The sequence below is a fragment of the Xiphias gladius genome, chromosome 12, assembly GCF_016859285.1.
Source record: "Xiphias gladius isolate SHS-SW01 ecotype Sanya breed wild chromosome 12, ASM1685928v1, whole genome shotgun sequence".
NCBI lineage: Eukaryota > Metazoa > Chordata > Actinopteri > Istiophoriformes > Xiphiidae > Xiphias > Xiphias gladius.
The window spans coordinates 18,191,361-18,208,307 of record NC_053411.1 but is presented as its reverse complement, the minus strand read 5'-3'; the positions used below and the strand labels follow the sequence as shown (position 1 = coordinate 18,208,307).

General features: G+C 46.3%; 2 protein-coding genes across 3 annotated transcripts; one reads left to right on the top strand and one right to left on the bottom strand.

The window, feature by feature from the left end:
- Window positions 1-2,022: 2,022 nt before the first annotated feature.
- Window positions 2,023-6,115, bottom strand: LOC120797295. Its single transcript, XM_040140847.1, has 5 exons — window positions 5,967-6,115; window positions 4,114-4,455; window positions 3,779-3,883; window positions 3,337-3,622; window positions 2,023-2,687 (listed from the first exon to the last, which is right to left on the bottom strand). Exons 1-5 carry the CDS (start codon window positions 6,001-6,003, stop codon window positions 2,672-2,674), a joined length of 786 nt encoding a protein of 261 aa, XP_039996781.1. The 5' UTR covers window positions 6,004-6,115; the 3' UTR covers window positions 2,023-2,671.
- A 482-nt stretch (window positions 6,116-6,597) lies between these two features.
- LOC120797270 (low affinity immunoglobulin gamma Fc region receptor II-b-like) lies at window positions 6,598-16,167 on the top strand. 2 transcript variants are annotated; one of them, XM_040140799.1, is made up of 9 exons: window positions 6,598-7,246; window positions 9,148-9,192; window positions 9,301-9,573; window positions 10,604-10,840; window positions 10,984-11,166; window positions 13,490-13,531; window positions 14,602-14,646; window positions 14,741-14,857; window positions 15,246-16,167. In XM_040140799.1, exons 1-9 carry the CDS (start codon window positions 7,216-7,218, stop codon window positions 15,341-15,343), a joined length of 1,071 nt encoding a protein of 356 aa, XP_039996733.1. In that variant the 5' UTR covers window positions 6,598-7,215; the 3' UTR covers window positions 15,344-16,167. The 2 variants fall into 2 exon arrangements, with proteins under 2 accessions (XP_039996733.1, XP_039996732.1); XM_040140798.1 differs by lacking the exon at window positions 15,246-16,167 and having other exon boundaries at window positions 14,741-15,225.
- The last annotated feature ends 780 nt before the right edge of the window (window positions 16,168-16,947 follow it).

The following is a 16,947-nucleotide window of genomic DNA, read 5'->3' as shown; positions in this document are numbered from 1 at the left end:
TGTGTCAAAAACATTTTGCTCTGGAATGGTCGTTAATTATTAGTAGACTAAGACATGGGCCACCTTTAGCCTGTTGTCCATTGTTTGTACATTAGGATTGTCTGGAATGTTTATTTTCTTTCTTGCCATATGCTAGTATTCTTTACAAATCGTAGGCAATAGATTCATCATTAGATACGATTGCTTGACTCTGATTCTGATTGTCCGAATGACTGATCCGTCGGGTTGATTGACGAGCACCGTTGCCCATCTATGCTTGGTTTGAGTGTTCATATATTTTTCCTGAGGTGTCTGTTGCAAGGAGGAAAAAAAAAGAATGTCTATAAATCTATCCTATATATTTGTGAGAATACCTTTAATAATATCTTGTAAAATGCTCGAAATAACCAACGTATTTGGGATCAGGAACGTTTTTACCCACTCACTCACTTCTGCTCGCCATCTCGGCACCGGAAAAACAAGAGGCCCTGGGGAGGGAATTCTGGAACGTTTGGGTGCATCCCACCACCGCTGAGGCTTCCAGGAGGCACTGAGAGCTCCGAGAAGTGCTGTCGCTCGCCCGTGCATCTCCCACAGAAGAATACCTCGGTGTTCTAGACGCATGCCTCCGTATTATGTGATTGTTGACATCAAACGTACCTGAATTCGACTCCCATTTTACAAACAGTTCAACCGCACCTGAGCAGATTTAATGTTAAGTACAGTAAAGGACGACTGCGAAGCGTTTACAAATTACCTTTGGAAAAAGCGCTATGTGATGATAATATTCAGAATAATACAAAGCATTTACATCAACTATTGAATAGGCAAGAAAAGCTTTTAAGTTGCTCACATCAACCCACAGTTGGACAGTTTGAACCGGCATCATTTATATACAGAAAACATCTTTGTCGTCTAACAGACGCTTGTGTTAGAGGAACAGCTTGTGGCCAGTTGTTTACACTATGTTGTCTATCAGTCTCTATTGAAGCAGGAATAAAAAATAAAAAATAAAAATCAATAACATGAATACACTATGCTCACAACAGATCAAAGGTTTGTAGTAAACTCTATGTAAGTTATTACTTCTATTTATTTATTACTTATTTATCTTATTAGGTATTTTAATCTCTCTATCTTGCCATTTGATTGTGTTCCACGGTGTGCATTGAAATTCTTAAGTGCCCATTATATTTCTTCTTTTTATACAGTTCATCTGTTATGTTGAATCAGAATATGATTGTTGGCATTTGCCACGTTTTATATTGGCTGGTGCGAGGGGACGAATCAGCGTTTAAACTTTTTATTCTATTCGTTTTTTGGCAAATGAAAGTTTTCATGCCGCAGGGAAAAAATACTCAAGCTAGCAAGACATCCAAAACAGCTCGGTAGCGTCGCATTTCTGATTGAAAACCAATGGACATTTTGAGTGCAAAGCTAATAAGTTAGCAGTAGCCAAAAATACAGTACAATGACCAACCTTATAGACACTGAGCTGCTGCTGGTTAGGTCAGAAGGTCGATTTCGAAATGCTAAGACTGTCCATTTTGTAAGAAAATGTGTGACTAGTGACCAGCTAATGCAATAGTCTTTGGTTGTTTCTAGACATTGGTTTGAATGCTGAATGCTAACAAGGCTTGTCACCACTGTTACAGATAGCTACGACAAAATAGTTTATAAACTGCGGGATAAGTGCATGCTCAAAAAAAAAAAAAAAAAGATTAAAATGAAAAGGTGTCAGTCCAAAGACAGAGTCGTTTCCCTAATTGTTCAGATTGTCAGTCTGTTCAAGAGTCTGTTAAAAGTACATTTTCCGACTTTGCTTAAGCGCCCAATAGTGCTGCTGAGTCTCCGATCTCGCGCATCAACAGTGAGCTGGTAGAAGATTTTTGGGTTTGTTGGCGCTACTGATTGTTTCAACGAAATTAGACTGTTTTTCTAAAGTAATCTGGGCCTTGTTTGCTGGATATTCAGCCTTAATGTCAGTAACACACATGAATGTTGTTTCAAAGTTGATATGAAGGAATTGCCTTCTCAGTAATCTTGACTTTCAAAATTTATTGCAAACATACAGAGTTAGGTAAAAAAAGAAAAGACATTTCGTTTGTAGAGTACACATCCATTCGAGGGAACTTTTGTTCTGAATTTTCACAATCGGGGGAAAAAAAACAAAACGAAGAAGAAAAACTTAAAAGAAATCCCTTGATAAACACAACAGAAACCTGCTACTTTTGTCCTTGCAAGTGCTCTCACGTGGCTTTGGGTGTGTATCATTGTCAGTTTGCACCATGACATGAACAACATTGTACATCGGTTTTATTTTTGCCCTCAAATGGATATGTAGTATTTTGGGATACAGCTCTTAAAGTACAGATCAGTTTCTCACAGTGTCACTTGCCTGCTCGTTCTCTCTCTGTATTTACTATCTGTCATGTCTGTTCACTGCTATGGACTCTCTCTTTAACATTCACAAACACTCAACACTGAAATAAAGCATTGATTCCTAAATGGCAGCCATTTGTTGTGGTTTCATTTTGTGAAAGCTCTGCATATTGAAGGATCTCAATGTTTTCTGCAGATAAAAAAAAAAAAAAGGTTGTGTCGTTTTTCGGTTTTCTCTTCAAGAAACGACGCCGCTCGGTCAGGGTCTCTTCTGCTTCATGTTGAACCCGTTTTCTCGGCGTTTCTCATTTCAACCCATCCTGTAGCTGCAGAGGAGACACAGGACAGTCAGAGCATGAAGTCCTGCAACTGCAGACACACACCCACCTTTGTGTGTGTGTGTGTGTGTGTGTGTGTGTGCGCGCTATAGGGACAGCTCCTACCACTGCTCAGCGTAACAGAATGTCCAGTGAATGGTCAGACGGAGCAGAGAAAAAAAGAAAAGACTGAGTGAAGCGCCCTCTGCTGTCTGCTCATAGACTGTGCATGTCCAGGGCACAAGCTGCTGGATCTCAAAAATGTTATGCAAATTATTTTTCTCTTTTCGGGACCTCAAGTTTTTAAAAACTTACTGATTTTATTAAAGAATAAAACTTATTTCTAAACTTTTATTCTGTTACTTTTCTCTAATTTTCAATGTTGATTTTTTGTTCAATTATTTATCCTGTTGGTTATTAATATACACACACACATCATTTTTTACTTACTTTCATTTACATAAGTCTTTTATTACGTTTAGATGCATTTTATATCTCCCCGGCGGCATTGTGTTTGTATTGTCCTAATTTTGCAATATTATGAATGAAATAAGAACAAAAACAAACAAACACTTAAAAGAGAACAGTACCAGCAGTAAAACTAATGGTAGCAGGAGCAGGGAGCTCAACTGTCCTCTGATCTGTGTATGGTACTGACCTTGAACCTGGATCTCCATCACTTTCTGTGAGAGGATGTCTCCGTCTCTGCGGTGAAAGCGTTGGTGCCACTGGGGGCGGACTGAGGTCTCCAGTCTGCAGCAGGCTCTCGAGGTGAATGTCACGCCGTTTCTCGGGTTGGTCACAACAGTGCTGATACGGGGGTTCAGAGTCAGAGAAGCTGCAGTCCGCTGTGGCGTCCTCAGAAAGCTGGGCCTTGCTTTGGTAGGACAGCTTTACAGACTCCGACCCCTTCTTCAGCCCCCCCTTGGAGCCTGAGTGGAAAGCTGAACGAAGGAGGACAAAAGTAATTCTCTACGACTGCTGGTGTGTTAAAGAGAAGCTTCCACCCCTTCAATGTGTTGCCTCCCTGCTCCCTGACTGAGGTTTAATGAGCTGAAAAGATCACGATAATGTACCCAACCTTAATTTCTGCAACATACCTGCCACCTTCGACCTCCAAAAACATACAACAAAATCCCCGACCAAAAAACCCACGGCACCCACCAAAGCACCCAGGAGAAAGGAGGACATTTGTGGGAACGGTTCTGTGGATGACACAAGGAGAAACACCAAATTAACGTGTACATCGCGCAAGACAATCCCCCATGATGCACTTTTGATGATTTGGGTCACAGGTCGCATTCAGTTCGATCCCTGACCCATTTCTGAAGCTCTAGGCTGTAACCTCCACCCTCTATTGTACCGACCTCTGAACTGTATCTACGATGACCTGCGACCTGTATCGACAGATGATGTGTTAGGCTTCGTTCCTGACCTTTGACCAGCAGCTCTACTTCTGTCCGGTTCAGATTAGAACCCAACCTGCGGATGATGCAGACGTAGGTGGCGCTGTCGTTGAGGCGTGGTTTACTCAGAGTGAGGCTGGCGAGTCCTTTCTCCCGCTGGGGTTCGACCACTGTCGTACGATCTCTGTAGTGCCGGTTCTGGCTGTCAGACCGATCAGTTCCCTGCTCTCTATAGTGGACGATTGAGGAACTGAGATCTTCACGGCGCCACACCACGGACAAGTTTGTGAAATCGGAGAGATGGACGGCGCAGGGCAGCACGACAGAATCCGTCCCCTCGTAGACCTCCACAGCCTCGGCATGTTGGAACACTTAGGGGACAAGCAGAGGAAAACGCTGTCAGAGACCTGCCGTGGTGCAGATACAGTGAGTTCCACAGGGTTTCTGTGGAGTTAACGGAGTTAAACTTAAGACTCTTTCAGAACCGAGTACAATGCAATTTAACAGTCACACAGCTTTAACTAAGATATTATTAAAAATCCGGTGGGGATCATAAGGCCTAGAGTTATTTACCAAGTGCGAGGTGAAAATTAGTTGGTTTGTTTACATTTATTTCACGTTTGTCATCACTTCCTGGTACATTCCTAGTAATTAATCACTTAACACGGACGTGGATAAGCAGCAGAAAAATGGATGAATGGGCAGATGGATTCACCAAGAAAAAAAAAAAAATCTTGAATTAATTTGAGGTCAGAGGTTTGGAAGAACACGGGAGATTAGCCCCTGCCTGATACGGCATATACCCTGCTCCCATTTAAAAGACTAGAGTGTAAAGCCTCCGAACGACCAAATGGTTCTAAGGCTGCATTCACACAGACGTTCACTCGGCGTGGGAGGAAAAAAAAATCCTGTCAAGCCACCGTGCTGCGTTTTGGCGTCGCTTAGTTCCTCAAACTCGATTTCCTGGAACATATTACATGATCCCACTGTGTCGAAACATGCTCCTGCCCCTCGCATTGTTTTACCGTGGGGCAAATATCTGTGAGAGTAACTCGCACCGAGGGTGGAGTCCATGTGGAACCAGCTCTCTTGGTATCACGTGTGTGTGTTCTGGATGCTGGAGCCAGTGCTGGGGAGGCTCTGTGGCGAGCTGGCCCAGAAGACGCAGCGGTTCGGCCTGAACGGGACATCAAGGACGCAGACTAGACCAGAAGCCGCATCTCCATGGATTCTCCTGCTCACCTCACCCACAATCAAACAAACGTCCTGCTTGCCTCTCACCAGAAGAGGCGAGCAGCTGAAAACCTGATCTTTAGACAACACCTGTACGTGCATTTGGGCCAGCTGACCATCACTACCACTAAGTAATATGAATATGTCAACATTATATCAAATCAGAGCACATGTGCCACTTCCTTCCCTTTCTGCAGTATCGACAATCTGCCAGATATAGACTACTAGCTTATAGCAACACATACTGTCTTGATTATTTGGTCCTGTGACTAATTTATGACCCTGCTGAAAAACCGAAGCAGCATAGCATCCAGTAAAGCACGGGCCTGGGGGGCCTGGGGGCCCGGGGGCCCGGAGGTCTGGAGGGCGGCGGCCGTCTCGGAAGCCCGTCTCCCGGACGATTCCTGTGAGGAAACCGGCGACCGTGCGCTTCTCTTTAACGTCGGCGGAGGAATGAGTCTCCGGGTGGTCTCCCCGCTCCGAGTCGTTCCTCCTGCTAAACCTAGAAAGCTAAGCACGGGTGTCAGCTTCCTGTCTTTCCAACAGACGCGGCCCGGCCACAAAAAGGCGACATCCGTGCTTGATGTGAGGCGCTGTCGAACCGTGCCGAGTAACTGACGGCCTCGGGCGGAGGAAGGTCGTCGCTTACCGTGAACAAGCGCCAGGAAAAACCCAATTCCCTTCATCCTCCCGGAAAGACACCAACCGAACTAAACGGGTTCAAACCAGGGCTTCGGCGCCAAACCGGCTCGAACTGCTTCCGTGTTCCGTGTGACAGCTACGTCACAGAATTCTAAGCTCGACAATTGGATGGTTCTTCGCGAAATGCACCGCGGGAGCTGTAGTGAACCCCTCGCCCCAACGTGTCCACGTACTCAGGCTTGTACCTTCGAATATTTGACCAAAGAACCGGACCTTTTCGGACGCAGTTGATGTTCGTTTGCACCGGTGACCGAACCGGGAGCGTGTCGCGCGGATCCAGGCCGCGGGGCCACTGACACCGTCTGTGGGGGAAATGAATGGGACTTACTCCGCTTGGTGCAGGTTGGGGAACCGGGATGTGACAGATTCAAGAGTAGCCCAGTTTGAAATGTTCATTTGGCGCTTCTGGTCCATCTGTACATGCATGTATAGAATGTGAGCTTAAATTAAAAAAAAAAAAAAATTATATATATATAATTTTTTTTTTTTTTTTTTTAAACAAGCCCTCTGAATAATGTTCCATTAACTGTTAATACTCTTATATGAGCAGATGTAAACATCTACAAGTGACAGGAAGTCCAACCCTGCCAAGGAGGTTGACCTCCGTGGTGTGCACGGCCTGAATTCCCATTGGCCTCCACTGTGTTTGCGAGGACAGGGGCCCAGCTCGGCTTTTTCACCGCTCACTGCGACCGATCGATCACATCTGTGATACTTCGCGACGGTTGCCGTTGGCAGCACGCGGAGGTCAGTGGGCCTCAGTAGTCTCCAGTGTGTTTTCGGCGTACTCGTACATCAGGAGTTGTTCCAAGTTTCAGTTCCATCTTTAAAATGCTGTCTGCATATCAACCCTGTTCACGCTCCAAAAGTTTTAGAAACCATCTCAGAGAAGTGTTCACCATCCTGCACTGTTGGCCAATCATTGGCTAAACAGAAGAAGTTTTCATATCAATATCAGAGGAAATGTTGCAGGAGCGACCTGAATCGACGGCTTGTGTGAAAAGAAAGCAAAGATGTGACATCTCACCTGATGCCTGCACTCCAGCGACCCAGGCCGCCTTGACTGACGCGTCGAGGGCCGCGGGTCGATATGGCGCGCGGCCGCCTACGGGTCGAGGCGTTCTAGGAGGAAGTGGTGAGGCTCAACGCATCACTGCCGCTCAGACGGGCTGAAACCTGGTCGGCATCCAAGCAACATGAAGGCTCCGTCTGTCTCTCTGCTCCGTGGTGAGTTAAACCCAGAGCTTCTACAATCCTTCCGTCCGTTCATTCGTCCATCGCAGCTCCAACACACACTCAGTGTGTCGGCTCCTACATGTATAAGTCGAACCAGCATCCGGTGTTTTATAATATTCCTTTCATCCACCTTTTTGATTTTTTACACATGCCGGTGCTCAGAAAAAACGAATGTAATCATTTTGTGATCTGAAAAAAAATGTCTTTGTCGTACTCAATATTCAGTTACATGAAAATGAAGGTGCTTAAATGTACCAGAAATATCAGATCGTCAGTTTGTGTCGCGCGTTCAGGTTTTAGCTGTAGGTTTCCATTCGGACATGTGAGCCGTTGACAGAAGGGAACAGAGCGCTGTGCCACTAAGAGGTCCCCTCGCACAGGAAACCTCAGCTTTTGGGTGAACGCACACAGAGGCCACTGAGCTTTTACCTGTCACTCGACACTTCCTTCGCCGAGTGGCATGTTTTGTTATATTTGCCTGACACTTGTCTCTTGAAAACTGATCGAATGTGAGCTTTTAAGCAGGGGGCCGAGTGGGACTCGACGAGGACCGAGCGGAAAAAACAAAGTGTAAATAATAAACCCCTTTATGCTTTACCTTGGCCTTTGAGAATTCTCAATACCGATTGGCTATCAGGTGTCCATTAATTGCAGGCGCAGTCCTTTAAGTTTGCTTTGAGTTTGGCAAACTCCCAGCGGGCTGTCATCTGGCCTCCGTCCAGCCGCTCTACCCCAAACACCTGATTGACGGAGCGCTGCTGAGATGGTCGCCCTCCCCGGCAGGTTCTCCCATCTCTGGACGTCTGAGGTTCTTTTAGAGAGACCGTCGGGTTCTCGGTCACCTCCGGGACCGAGGCCCCCTTCTTGCCCGGTTACTCAGTTTGGAAGATTGGCAGTGTGAATGGTGGGACATTTTGCCTTTTCAAAACTCTGTCCAATCGGTTCAGTTTGCCACGGGCGGACTCCAGTCGAGTTCTGGTCACATCTCAAGGACTGTTAAATCAAGCAGGAAGCACCTGACCACGGTGACGGCTCTGAACACTTTTTGTAAATGAGAGATTTCTCTTTTTGTTTTTTGTTTTTTTTTAAATAAATTGTTTTCTCTTCATCGTTATAGGTTAACCGAGCGTAGACTGAGGGGCAAAAATGGCATTTTACTCTGTTTAAAATCAAATCTATGACAAAATAAAGTGTGAAAAGTCTGAACGCTTTCCGAAGCCACTGTAGGTGTTGTTAGCTACAGAGCTCAGAGTTTGCTTTTACCGAGAAGAAATGTGGCTGAAACCGCACAGATAATAAGGAAGTGCAGAGAGCTCTGTGTGAGTGGGTTAAACGAAACAGAGGTAGATTACAGGAATAAAGAAAAATCTCATCAGAAAACCAGTGAAACCATGAAAACCATTTCCTGAAGACCGCTGGTTGGTTTTCAGCAACACGAGCAGCAGAAATACACAGCATTCGATGTCCCTCTCAAGGTCCAGACGTAGAGAGTGTTGATGATGTGGACCTTCCGGCCGTTTGGTAGATGCAGTTCTCCCCCTCTGAGGCGTAAACGCAGGAGTGATGAGACCTGACAGCGGCCATTTAGTTGGGGTGATACCATTCAGAGTAGGAGGGGGAGCTCAGATGAGATCTGCTGCAGCTTTATGTTGAGGGGAGGCAGTCGAAAGTGGTTCAGGTGGGTCAGGATGCCTCTCGGATCTCTCCGCTGGGGAAGACCATGAGGCCGTGGGAGAAAGGCCTTAATACACCGGAGTGGCTCTGTATCCCATCAGGCCTGTGAACGCCCCGGGCTCCTCCAGGAGGAGCTGGAGCCTATTGACCGTGCTGACTGATGGGCAGTTAGCCCGCTGACCTCTGCGTCTTAGATGAACCGTGTGCCCCTGTTGCAGGTCTGGCTGTTCTGCTGCTGTCCGGACCGGCAGCTCCTTCTTCAGGTGAGCTGATGGAAGTGAGATGTTGTCCCAGAGAAATAAATCACAGTCACTCTAGTGACAAATCAAAATACACTTCCTCTGTTCCACCTGTCTGTCTTTCTCCGACAGTCTTTCTGAACGCCAGTCCGAACCGTCTGCAGTTCCTCACAGAGGAGTCCGTCTCTCTGCGCTGCGAGGGACGGCGGAGCCTCGCTGGATGGACAGTGAGGAGGACAGCGGGGGGAAAGACGCAGAAGTGTGGCCAAGGTCCGAAAGATTTTGGGAGTTTTGATGGATCCTCGTGCATCATGTTAGACGTCTCCCCGTTATCGGACAGTGGAGTTTACTGGTGTGAAAACGGTGACGGGCAGAAGAGTCCTGAAGTCAACATCACTGTGTCTGGTACAGAAACTAACTTCTTCAATCCCGTCGTCAGTCTGATATCATTGAGGGCTTTTGGGGGTTTTTTGGTCCACCCCACACGAACACACACACACACACACACACACACACACACACACACACACTCTATGTATGGAATAAGAGCTTAAACATCAGTTTAATTACATGATTTTTTTCTTCTTCTTTGAATAAACTTTTACAACTTTTATACTTCTTCAAGAAAGAGGAAATATATAATGTTGCCATAGATTCAGTGAGTTAAGCTGTGGGCTACAACTTGAGCCACGTTTTAAAAACATTTTTTTCTGCTGAAGTAGCTTTAAGAAGTTCCTGTTTTCAGTGTGCCCACGGATGCACTGACCGCAGTCACTGGATCACTGTGACACTGAAGAAAACCTAAATACCTGGTGATTCTCAGGCAAGTTCTGCAGACACGAGGAAGGCCTTTTGTGTGTGATTTCTAAATGGATTCATGGACATTTATCAGCGGTAATGATGTCCTCAGAAAGAGTAAGCCACACCAAATCTAGAAATAGGCCTATCATGTCGCTGCGTTCAGATTTGACTGAGGTTTGACTCCAAGTTTGAGCCTCAATTTAAAGTGGCCGTCTTTATTTGCTTCCATCGGCCGTGCGGCACTGCCCCTGAGCAGCTATCAGTCATGCTGATAGGCCGGCCCACTGACGATAACTGACCTCCTGTTGCTTTTAGAGCACCTGCATCCACCGGTCCCTCCTGTCTCACCCTCTGCGCTTTCCTTACAGTTTAAAAAACCTCTAGATTTAAGACGAACCTTTGGCGGGTGGGATCTGACCTAATGGTACAAGAAGTAGCCCGAATTATAACAAGCCAAGATCAATTTCTACCAATCAAAGAAAAAGTAAAACGGCCCAATCTGGCAACACAGTCTGGTGTTTGTGTCTGTGTTACTTGGGTGTCAACCTGGAAGCGGCAGCAACCTCCACTGCTCTGTCTGAACCTGGCCGTCGTCTGAGGGAATAACTCCGTCTGGTGTTGCCGTGTTGTTTAGGTGTGATCCTGGAGATTCCCCCGGCGCCTGTGGTGACAGGAAGTGATGTCACACTGCTCTGTAGAACCGGAGCCGCGTCCATGGGCACAGCCTACTTCTCCAAGAACGGTGTCTACATTGGGTCGGGATCTAAGGGGGAATTTACCATCAGCAAAGTGCAACGGTCTGATGACGGATTCTACTCGTGCGCTACTGATCTGACTGGATCATCTTCACGGAGCCGGCTGATTGTCAGAGGTCAGGAAACTCACATTCGCTTCCTGTTTGTATTGTATGACTGTCATTACGTCACACTTGTGTTTAAAGATAGGAACCAACCCGGTGACATTTGTTAAACTCATCACTTTACCGCAGGAGTTTTTTTCTGCTCTCTCCTACAGATGTCTCTCCTACCACCCCTCCCCTCCGCCCTACACTTTCTCCTGGTCCTCACCCTTCCCCAACTCCTCCTCCGCCGCCTCCGCTCTCCTCCCTCCTCCTGCCAGTCGTAGCAGCTCTGCTGTTGCTGATTGTTCTGGTTTTGTTCCTGGCTGGAGCTCTGCTGTTCTATAGGAAACAAGCGGGTATGAAAGTTGTCACACTCACCTGATACGGTCAGGCTGTAACTAGACTAGTCGCTGTGGTCGCCGGGCAGCGGGTCTGTACTGTTACTCCAACCAGTGACCCATTTTAAACACCGGGGCAAGGTTATGAAAGTCTATAGGGGTCAAACTGAGAGAAGAAACAACCCAAAGAAAATCAAAAAACGTTCGGCCAGTGAGCAAACCTGTACATTTAATGAAATGAAACACTAGCCCTAAGAAAAAAGATCAGATGAGCAGAGACTCCACTCAGGAAATGACACCGATCGATCGATCACGTTCAGTTTTGAACCTGCCACTCGGGCCGTTGCCAGTGAGGATCTAAAGCGTAACAGTAAGCCGTGGTGCGATTGTGGGCTTAGTTTACCGAACAGAGGAAAAGATCATCAAACTTCGAAGGAATAATAATAAGTGCAATAATAGTATTTATCAAAATCACCCTCAGTGCTGATTATATATGATTTATTGGCATGAATATGTGCGTCAGTCACAATCAGGTGGGGAGGTTTGAGGAAAAACTCAGAAATGAAGGAGAGGAAGCAGCAAAGCTGCTCAAACACTAGGGCTGAAGTTACTTTGATAGTCTCACTTTTTACCCCAAATAATCTGCATGAAGTTTAATTTAAGGGTTGGACAATATCACAAAATCTTTATCATGAGAGGGTTTAGACTCACCAGCTGTCGGAGATTTTTTCCGCAACGTTTACGCACCGATACTTTACTTTCAAAGTAACGTTGCAAATAAATGAGCAGGCGTGCTTGGTGGCAATGTGGGATCGTCACCCGACTATGACTGGAGGAATCTCTGTCTGACTGTCCTTCGATTTTCTCGACAGCCGCTCATCCGATCGACCTCTGACTTCAAACAGTTTATTGTTGAGGACCCGAGGAAGCGCCTTGTCGGCTGTGAAGGTTTTTGGACGAGCGGTTCTCGAGAAACATTAAACGACAGTCGGTCGGAGCTGAGGCGACGCGACCGCGCAGCCGACGTCATCGATTAGAACTACGGCGCGGATTCCCCCGGAGAACCAGCTGCGGCCACAGACGCTGGCACAGGATCGTCTGAAGTGTGGGACTATTTTAGACCCAGGCTCTGACTCATCACACTAACGGTCGCGTGAAGCGAAAGCATCCCGGGGCGCTTCGCTTAGAGCGCAGCGACAGCAAGGCCGCGCCGTTCTGTTCACGTTTTATCCGCAGCCGGGACCGATATATTAGGATCAGGCGGAACGAGTCACTTATGCGCCGTTTCCATAACGTCACCGCCATTGTGTAATGCCGACAGGATTATGTTTTGTGTTAACCCCAGGAGGCAAAAAGTTGTTAATCAACATATCGAGTCGTAAAAATGTTCACACTGAATGTATCAGTAAAACCAATAACAACGTAATTCGTTTGGTTTTCTGCCTAAATGTCAGATCTTGCGGTTCTGTAATTAACCTCTTGCGGTTGCTACAGTAGTACAGCCTGATGATTAAAAGTGAACAGAAACCACAGTCTTTCCCAAACCTCATCCAAAGTGCTTTCGTTTGCTAAATCTAAGCACACACACACGGGACTAAAGCTACGAACCCCGGACTCCGGTGTCAAAGTCCTGAACTTTGTAGACCCGTCATCCACCCCGACCGCCTCCGCGTGGCTCCGGTGCAGATGTCATACAGATGCACGGTGGCAGGCTACTCGCTTGAAAAAACGTTCCAGGCAGCGACGATATTTGCTTTCACCGTGTAGCTGGGAGGCACCAGGCGTGTGATAGTTTTACCCCGATCCCTGATTCCAAACAGTGAAAATACAAAAAAACAAAAACAGGTTATACAGGCTCTAAAGGCTCGATAGCAGGGGGGTCCAAAACCTCCATGTCAGGGGCCACGAGTATGCAGTCCTGGGCCGCTGGTCTTTTAATTTAGGAGACTATGTGAGTGAGGAAGTTTTGAGCAACTTAGCTGTCAGTCCTCTTGGACTCGAGTCTGCTCTGGGTTCACTGTCCTCAGAGAAAATGTTTGCTCACATATGTGCGTAGAGCCAAATAAACGGAGCATCCCTTTGGCATCGCCAACGCCGCCGCTGGGGAAATCTGGACTTTGCCAGCCCCCGGTTGAACCCTAACAGTGGGAGCTGCTGGTTGGCAGAAGGGATCATGACATCCCATTTCAATAAGCTTCAACTGCACATCCTCCTGTGCTCCTGACATGTCAGGAGAGAGAGGGTTTGAGAACTGGTTGATGTTGCGGTTAATGTCAGCCGGTGACCGTTAGTGAGACCTCTGACCTTTTTGACATCTAGTAACGTTGTCCTTCCGTTGCAGGCCTGGCTGTGCAGCTTCTGTCTGGACTGGCAGTTTCAGCAGGTGAGCTGATGGAAGTGAAACTATATTCTACCTTCAACCTGTCTGAGCTGGTGCCTGAGCCCCTTGACACAGACATGTAAAAGGTTCCCCAACCCTCTTACTTAATAGCAAGACCCCAGGTTGAGAGGGACACATGTCACTTTGCATCTCTTCTTTGTTTGTTTTGTGCTTATTTTTACTCATTTTCGTGTCGCTTTGTGGTCATTTTGCATCTAGTCATGTTAATTTTTTCTCTCTGTAGCTGTTTTGTGTCTATGTTTACTCATTTTGCGTCTCTTTGTAGTCATTTTTTGATGTAATCCATCAATGCTTACATGGCCCGTGGAGGAAGCTGTGTTGATGGAAGCGCATCTGTTCCGGTTAAAGTGATCTCACCGGACCTTCAGGACATTTCGGGTGTCGTAGCTACACATTTTAAGCTTTTCGCATGTCATTTAATGCCATTTTGGTTACAGTTGGGGGGGGGGGGTAAATGACATGTGAGAAGCCAAAAATGTGAAGCAATAATACGTGAAATAACTTAAAGGTGCTATATGTAAGTTTCTTGGTTTCTTGGCGGGAGCGGGTGGTGGTGATGGTCGCTTTGCCAGGAGCTTCAGTGATCGTTGCAGTTACAATACAAGATGTTAGGATACCCCCTTTGAGCAGCGCTACTTCCTCAGGGCAGCCTGGACGCTACAGTGACTCGCTATCGGAAAGGGATGAGGCTGGCCGGGCAGGCCGGGGCCAGCTGGCTAGCATGCTAGCTTCAGTAGAAGAAAACAAGTGATAGAAATAGAAAAGCAAAGCAAAACAAGAGCTAACATTGGCGTTGCTTTCCACCGCTGGGGACAGCTCAAAGTTTGAAGCTGAACTCGCAAGGTTTCTTCTAGACCGGTGAGTAAACAGCTGTTAATCCTAACGTTGGCTGTGCAGCGATAGCAAGTGCTTTCAAATAGCACCTTTTAGGGACATTGGCGTGTTGTTCATACGCCATTTGGTGAGTCGTGTGTGAGAAGGACATCCTGCTCAGACGAGCCGCGAGCCCGCTGACCTTTGCGTCTTAGATGAACCGTGTGTCCCTGTTGCAGGTCTGGCTGTTCTGCTGCTGTCCGGACTGGCAGTTCCTTCTTCAGGTGAGCTGATGGAAGTGAGATGTCCCAGAGAAATAAATCACAGTCACTCTAGTGACAATCACGATACACTTCCTCTGTTCCACCTCTCCTCTAGGCGTCCTCCCTGCTCCCTCTGTGTCTGTGGTGACACTGCTCTGCCATCTAGTGGTCTTCTGTCCATACTGCATCTCCACCATCCTGATGGTATCTATTTACTGCAGCAGGAGGACAGGTAGCGACCACGCAACCGCCTATAACCCCATCCCAATACCTCCACTGTGGAGTTGTCTACCGCCGAGTATCAGACAGCGCAGTGTCTTTGACCGTTTTAAATCCAGTTTGAAAACATGGCTGACTGTGTGGCCCGCATTAATGCTGTGTGTCTCGACATGCCTCGCACTGATTGTAATGATGTCTAGATTCCTGAAGGCACACTCCCTGGCCGGGAGCTAGTATTGTCTATGTGTTTGTTTTGAGGCTTGTTTTTCCTTTGTTTCCCCTTTTTGTTTTGTTTTTTTCAGTTTTTTAACGTTTTATCGTGTCTGTTTTTCAGAGCGTAGGGTTTGAATTCACCGCACACCTGAGTAATAAATAAATAAATAACTCGACTCCACCCACAGGAATCAAACGACCAGCCTCCACTGAGATGGCCGAGCGCGCTGAAGGCGAAGACTGTGGCAACATCACGGCCGATGTCACCACTGAGCATCGCGTCTGAGAGGAAGAGGCCGGTAGAATGAATTTTGAATTGGATTGAAAATGGATGAATTTAATTTATTGACTTTACATTCAGTTGCAAGTTTATTGGAATTCAGTTCCAAACTAATAATTTGGATTTCATATTATGCTATTCAGATTCAGTTTTTCTGTACAGTTATTCAAGTGAAACAATGCAAATTCAAATAGAAATGATTCAAGTTCAGTTTCTAGCGACACATATTTCTGCCCATACTGGACTGTGGGCTTTTGTTGCATGATGCAACGCAACACAAACAGGCTTTTGTGTGACTCTGTCGCTGTCACTCTAAAGTCGGCAAAATGTCTTTTCACATCGTTCTTCAAAAGCAGTTCATAGCCACTTATGCTGCGCCCATCAGATCTACACTTCATCCAAAAACGGCAAAATAATCAGAGGAACTGTTGAGAATTTGAGAAATTGTTTTAACAATATTGCCGTTCATTCTATGACATCAGGCTGCAGCTTATTTCTCTTTTTTTTTTTCACAGAAACAAGAGCAGTATTTACATATTTCCATGCCAGTAGCCGTGCTTCATTTTATCAGTCCATTATGTTTGATTCAAATGATCTGTAAACCAAGAAAGCTGTTTATTCAAATAGTATCATGCAGACTGTGTGTGCGTACTTAGTGCACTTCGGGGGCAAATCTCCTTTATCCGCTTCATAATGACCTTGAATGCAGTTTTAGTATGTATGACTCCAGCAATCATTATTATTAGCAGGGTTAATTTAGTCGGTTAAATTAGTCAAATCGAACGGGATGAGAACAGAGTAGTGGCTCAACCATACTGCAGCCCGCAGGTCACAGGGCTGAGGTCGAGCCGGTATAATGTCTACCGTGTTCATGTTGATGATGACCCGATGACCGCGCTGCATAAAAAGTTAAGGACTCACCGAAGTAACTAGCAATAGCCTCCGCCATAGTAATAGCCATTATTAGTTAGCCAAAGTGTATAGCGGTTCGTCCTGAGGGGGAGCATGAATGTCCGTACTAAATTTCATGGCAATCCGTCCAAGAGTTCTTGAGATATTTCACTCAAGACACAAAATTGAAACTCATGGTGAGGATAGAGGAAAGGTCAGAGGATTCCCAAAGTCATTATGATTCATCCTCCAGGCACCATGAATATCTTTACCAAGTTTCATGAGGATACATTGTCTGGGCATTCATCCTCTGGGCACCATGCCCTGGAAATGTATACCACGTTCAATGGAAATCCATACAATTGTTCAAAAGTGTCAACCTCTTGGTGGCGCTAGAGGCAAAGTCAGGAATTCACCAAAGTCGGTAGGATTCATCCTCTGGGGACCATAATTGTCACAGCATGTATCCATGGATGTAAGTTGATAAGAGGTTTAAGTCTACACCAAAGTGTTGGACTGTGGTTGTACTTCGTCTTGCTCTGGACAAGTCACAGCTGCTGAATTACAGTCAGGGGGGTCTGGTGCTGGTATCCGGAAGCTGGTTTAGTCTGCCCAGCAGTCTGGTTTTACTTCTTCTGTTTCTGGACAGGGCAGGAAAACTGCTGTGTGGCCAATTCAGCAACGGGTAAAGGACAACGACTGGATTGGATCTGAGGATA